At 35.2% G+C, this 6113-nt stretch overlaps 1 protein-coding gene across 1 annotated transcript; it reads left to right on the top strand.

Annotated features, from left to right (window-relative positions):
• The first annotated feature begins 385 nt into the window (after window positions 1–385).
• On the top strand, window positions 386–5126 carry RER1 (retention in endoplasmic reticulum sorting receptor 1). Its single transcript, XM_003212212.4, has 7 exons — window positions 386–471; window positions 765–850; window positions 1400–1504; window positions 2516–2615; window positions 3002–3080; window positions 3186–3321; window positions 4068–5126. Exons 2-7 carry the CDS (start codon window positions 770–772, stop codon window positions 4155–4157), a joined length of 591 nt encoding a protein of 196 aa, XP_003212260.1. The 5' UTR covers window positions 386–471; window positions 765–769; the 3' UTR covers window positions 4158–5126.
• Window positions 5127–6113: the final 987 nt, after the last annotated feature.

The raw sequence follows: 6113 nt of genomic DNA, 5'->3' as shown, positions 1-6113 counted from the left end.
TTGTTTGCTTTATATCTTCAGTAGACTGATAAAGCTTAGTTGGGCTTAACTCAGGAGTAAAGATCTTGAATTGATAGTAGGAACATGTCCTTAAAAAGAATACCAAGGGAATTATTTTTATCTGGAGTCAGAATCCTTACCCTGTTCTTTATGTTTCCAGTTTTAGTGATACATAAAACTATTCTGTGACTTCAGGGCTCTTCATGTTCATTAGATAAACTCACTGATTCATGCTAGGAGTGTTTCGATTTGGGTGCTTATGACAAATGTTTGTTTCTATAACCACTTGTGTACAAAGTCCTGAACCTAAATGCTTTGCTGTTTAGTTACTCCATATTTGAAAGTCTTAAGCAGCTTGAAAAAAAAAAAAAATTATTTACTTTGGTTTTGTTCTTTGTCTTTAGACACTGAGGTGGTGCTGCAGTGCATATCAATGCTTAGATGTTGTAACTCAGCTCCTGCCTTATCAAGGTGATGTCTAACAAGGCTCATTCCTGCATTTTTATGTGGACTTGTTTTTCCTTCCCTAAAATGGGTTGGATCCTCTCTTGCTTCTGTAAAAATACACTTCTCTTTACCTTCTTGACAATTTATTCTAGAACTGAATTTCTTTTGGGATAAATGTCTTCTCTAAGAATACTTTTTTTTTTTCAAGTAGGGTTATCCAAAAGAATATAAGAACATAAGACATTCTGTGCTATGAAGTTTCCCAGCGCTTAGCTTTTTGTTTGAAATGTTACCTATGTGTTGTTTTATTTTCACAGCAACCATGTCAGAAGGGGACAGTATTGGTGAGTCTGTTCATGGAAAGCCTTCTGTGGTCTATCGATTTTTCACAAGACTTGGGCAGGTTGGTTTTCTCTAGGATTTCTCTGATTCCATTAGAAGCAGAACTCAATGCAAAGCAATGCACACCTCAGTGAGTTTGAGGTTGGATGAACTGCTGAAATACTGAAATCTGTACAAAAGATTTCATTTGAAATGTTTTAAAAATAGACAACAAATATTCTAATGCATAGTTTAATGGAATATTTAATGTGTATGTATGATGCTGCACAGTGGAAATATGCTCTTATCATCAAATAATGTTCCCTGTCATAATCACGTTAAGGAAAGTAAACTTAAGGGAGATAAAGAATGAAAGGTTTAAGATCTGGGTTTCTTTCTGATGCCCCAAGTATTAGGAGTTGGGGTTTTCTGGCCTTTGTGGAAATGTAGAGCTTGCATTTTCAAAGATTTATGTTTATAATTAAAGTTAATTGTAATAAGAATGTTTCACGTTACTCTTCTTTCCAAAATATATTTACAAATGCTTACTGTTTCTAATGCTGCCCTGAAATATGCATTATTCACTGGGCATGGTATATTTTACAGCTGCTTACTCTATATTTCTTCCTAGATCTACCAGTCCTGGTTAGACAAATCTACTCCATATACTGCAGTGCGATGGATCGTAACTTTGGGTCTGAGTTTTATCTACATGATTAGAGTTTATTTACTGCAGGTAGGAAAACTGGGCTTACTGATCAGATAGTTTTAGATATCATTAGTGTTCTATTATTTCTGATAGGAGGATTTCAGGAATTACATTTTGTGTCATTAGAACACACTAAGGGTAAATCAGGTAGTCTGAGGAGGAAGCTCTTGCTGCTGTTAAACTCATGCCTTCAGACTAAAGAACTTGTGAATGCTTAAGATTATTTATTTGATGGTAGTGTGAAGTGGAAATACTGCAGTAATTCTGTTGAAATTGCATAATAAATTTCTGAAAACTTTGTATTAAAGTTTTATTTTTAAAGCTGAGTAACTTGTTCAGGAGCCTGTGGTTAACTTTGGTCATGCAAACTGAGAAATTGCTTTTTTGGCACTTCTGCAGGCCATCAGCAGGCTATTTCTCCACTGATCAGATGCCTCTATCTCATGCCAGTCTGCAATTCAGTGTAGAGCTTGAGAATGGTGATTTCAGAAAACTGGAGATTGCAGATTGAATGCAAGAACTGTGCAGACAGACAGTGGTAATAGGAATATTTAAGAGACTGAAGCCTACAAAGATGCTTTAAACAAAGCAAGCCTTGCTTTCTTGCTTTTTGCTGCTTTTATGGTATCTGCAGTTTGGACATGGAAACCAGGTGTCTGAGAAAAGCTTTTATTAAATCCATCAGTGTACCACTCCTGTTAAGGTTTGTTGTAATTAATATATTATAGTTTTACTGTAGGGAAACTTAAGAAATGTTTATCTTATTAAGAATGATAGATTTAAAGTTTTTGCTAGTCTTCCAATAAGTTTAGTCAATATTTAAGTACATTTAAATTTCTATCAGTACAGAAATAGTGGAAAACATCTTTGTGTTTTTTTGTTGCTGCTTTGTTTTTAAGAAAACCTCTCATGTGAATATGAGGGCACAGAGAAGTACTTATTAAGGAAGCAGAAACAAACTTGTCTGATTGAAAATACCTGACAGTGGTGTGCAGGAGATCTTTAACCTTTTCTCCTTTGTTTCCTTCCTTTCTTCAGGGTTGGTACATTGTGACATATGCCTTGGGAATCTACCATCTAAATCTCTTTATAGCTTTCTTGTCGCCAAAGGTAGATCCCTCTTTAATGGAAGATTCAGGTATGGTGAATTCATTTTGCAGTAATTTTGAACTTAAACTTCCAGCTCATTTTGTCCGATATAATAACGTAAGGATGTGCAATTTCAGTCTGACTGTATTCTTCAACTTGCAAAAACTTCATACAGCTTAAATTAGAAAGTGCTATGAAATTGGTCTCCAAAGTGATTTTTTTTTTTTCAGGTCTTGAACAATTCCATATTGTGTTAATCTTTGTTTTGACAGAGGGTGTACAGGACTTAAATTCTCCCTGCAATAACTCAATGACCTGGCACTCATTTTTGTTATCTATTTTTTTATTGGGAAGCCAACCCTGTTATATTAAAACCACAACAGTTACTGGAATGTGTGTAACAGTGAGAGTTGATTGTTATTTTTTCTTCTTCAGATGATGGTCCTTCCTTACCTACAAGGCAAAATGAAGAATTTCGGCCTTTCATTAGGAGGCTCCCAGAGTTTAAATTCTGGTGAGTCGGTCTGTCTGCCCACGTTCTGTTTCTGAAACGTGTAAATATCTGGATTAATTAACGGTGACTGGTGTTGAAGGATTAATTGTTAATGCTGTTTTTAAGGCACTCGGCCACTAAAGGCATCCTGGTTGCTATGGCATGTACATTCTTTGAGGCTTTCAACGTTCCTGTTTTTTGGCCAATCCTTGTGATGTACTTCATTATGCTGTTTTGTATCACTATGAAGAGGCAAATCAAGGTAACTTGCTAAGAACAGAGAGTAGCATTTGTGATGTCAAAATGTACAGTGTTGTTTCAACCTCTGTTCAGTTATCTGCATTACAAGTATTAAATATGTTGTGTGCATTTCTTTTACTAGAGAAACTTGAACACCTAATACTTAAACATTAGGTGCATATTAGTAGAAAATAAAAGTACTTGGGGAAAAACCTTCATATAATACATATATAAAACTTGATGCTTAATTCCAAAAAATGTTTTTATTTTAAAAAAACATTGATTTTAATGAGTCTTACAGTTTCTGACCTCCTTCCTTTCTGAGGTTAACTATTGCTGTTTTTAAAGAAAGGGTCTTTAGAGTCTCTGGTGGATGACAAATCAAACTGATGAGTTGAGAGAAAAACATATATGCAAATCTTTCAGGCGTGTTTTTAAGAAACTTCTTAATATTGATGTTTTAAAAGTAGAATCATTTTCTTTCCAGACACTCAGAATTTTGATGAAGTACCATTACTCAAATGTAAACTAAGTGGCAGGAGTTCCCTGCAGTCCCCTAATGAGCCAACTTTACTGTGCTCTGTGTGTTGTTTGACTATAACCAAATTTGAAAATTGGGCTCATAGCGTTATTCAAACCAGTTAACCTTTATGATTAGCTTTTGAAGTACTGCAGAACTTTCTCCCTAGAGGACTTGTGTCAGTTATGTTATTATTGTGAAACGTTTTTTATTTCTTGCCTCTAAAAATTTGTATTTTTTCTTCACAGCATATGATAAAGTACAGATATATACCCTTCACACATGGCAAGAGGAAATACAAAGGGAAAGAAGATGTGGGAAAGACCTTTGCTAGCTAGAAGGTGCAATCAACCTTTTGACCAATTCTGCTTACAACTAAAGGAACGATTTTTGAGCCATTGTAACAATGCCTTTTTTCTTCATAAAAATGATTGAGTTGTGACAAAGCAGTTGAAGTTTCATTTTCAGAGGATCTCGCTACTTTTATCTGAAGTATCAGTTGCTTGAAGAAACTGGCATTCTAACCAACTTGCTTTGAGTTTATCTTTTGTAAGAAGTTGGAGAAACTTTGGGTAATCCCCTGGATTTGGGATAACGAATTTCTTTCAGGATCCATTGCACTGGAGAGACGAATGGCTTTGAGTTTGATGTTTTTACATAGTTCTTCTCAGTATCACCCTGAAGTGCTGTGCACGTATGTAGGAGAAAGGTGGCACACATGATGCTGTTTTCTGCTTCATGGCCATGTGCTATTTTCATATAAAAATTCAGCAGATCTAAATAGATGCCAATTTGCTAAATGCATGGTATTACTGAGTCATAAATATAAATAGAAAAAGAAATCTACAAATGTAAGGATTTTGCAGTAGGGAGAAAAACACACACAGCTTCTAAAGTAACTCATTTCTGTTAGGTTTCAATGCCAGTTTCACCATTACACCTCCCAGCAGATGCTAAAATTGGGTTTTTTCATGATGACTCAAAGCTTTGTTCAAAATCTATTCCAATTTCCTTTGAGGACCTGGAATTATAAATATATATATTTTAATTGTTTTAGTTGGAATTTCTTTCATACCTAAGGGTTTCTTGATTAACTTAAGCCAACTTCGTGCAGCCCCTTCAGAATATACTCCAACTGGCCACAGGAGACAAACTTTGTGAGTTTTAAGAAAGATTTTCATTTTCTATAGTTAAAAAAAAAAAGTCAGATAAATGACCTGCATGTAAACTTTTTCATGTGATACGACTGCAGTTTTATTAAGTGACTTTTTAATTCCAAAATTTATTAAAAGACAGTGTCCCCCTTTGCTTGTTCTCTATTATCTTTATATATACATATTATAGATATAGAAAGATCTAGTAGTACTTATGGATTCTTTGCAGTAGTGATTACCCTAAGAATTTATCTTCCTGTGACCTATTTTAGGTCTTCAGGGAACATTCACTGGGACAAGGTAGATAAAGTTTAGCTCTTCAAAGATTCTAAATGGAGAATAGTGTCAACTTCAACCGATGCCTTATTGGAAAACGTATGTAGGAACCCTTTTATATGACTTTGTTGAATGAAGTCATGGTGCCGTAGGATCCAGCATTTTCTAAACCTTGAAAAGTGAAAGGTAGTTTAAGTTGATGTTGGCCTGGTTTTTGTCAGTGTGTTTTTCTTTTCAATGTGGGATCTAGTCTAACTTCAAATTACAGAAACACTGCATCTAGAGAGAGCCTTACAGAAGTACCCATCGTTGACATTTGTAGTTCTTTGCCCATTAATCTGAAAGCCCTAACTTGGAGCTTTGCTGGAGTTTCTGAATACATGGGTAAGACTTGGAGATTTGTATGATTTCTTTTTAAATGTTAGCAATTGGAGTGACTCCTGAGCAATGAGATATGAAAAACAGCCATTGCAAATTACAGATTTTTACCTGCACCTGATTTCTGACTTAAGTGGCAGCATAAGAACAGATTTCTTCTAATTAATAGATGTATAGCTAGCTGTTCCATATTCAGTGGGGTTAGCAGTTTTCAAATACATATTGTGGATGACATCAGGACAACTGTGTAATTCCTCAGATGACTCTCAGCTTCCAAAGGCCAGGCAAGTTTGACAGCATTTCGTTAAACTTTGCTCTATTTTTATCACTGAGGAATGATGAATTACCATTACGGAATGCATGAAAAAACTTGGCTCACCAGCTTCACAGGGACTTCCCAGTCACTGGTTGATTCCTGTTTGTTTTTATGTGCAGATATCTTTCCTCACTGTTTTTCATGGTAAGGAGAATGCTTACAATGCAGTT

This window comes from Meleagris gallopavo, chromosome 23 (assembly GCF_000146605.3).
Source record: "Meleagris gallopavo isolate NT-WF06-2002-E0010 breed Aviagen turkey brand Nicholas breeding stock chromosome 23, Turkey_5.1, whole genome shotgun sequence".
Lineage (NCBI taxonomy): Eukaryota > Metazoa > Chordata > Aves > Galliformes > Phasianidae > Meleagris > Meleagris gallopavo.
Note: the sequence above shows the minus strand (reverse complement) of the source record. Positions and strands in the feature narration are given on the sequence as shown.

What these genes read in the sequence shown, in the direction of transcription:
- RER1 (XM_003212212.4), top strand. Translation starts at nt 770, where the DNA reads ATGTCAGAAGGGGACAGTATTGGTGAGTCTGTTCATGGAAAGCCTTCT. An exon ending in TTAGAGTTTATTTACTGCAG is followed by an intron (nt 1,505 to 2,515) that starts GTAGGAAAACTG and finishes TCCTTTCTTCAG; the next exon opens with GGTTGGTACATTGTGACATA. An exon ending in CTCCCAGAGTTTAAATTCTG is followed by an intron (nt 3,081 to 3,185) that starts GTGAGTCGGTCT and finishes GCTGTTTTTAAG; the next exon opens with GCACTCGGCCACTAAAGGCA.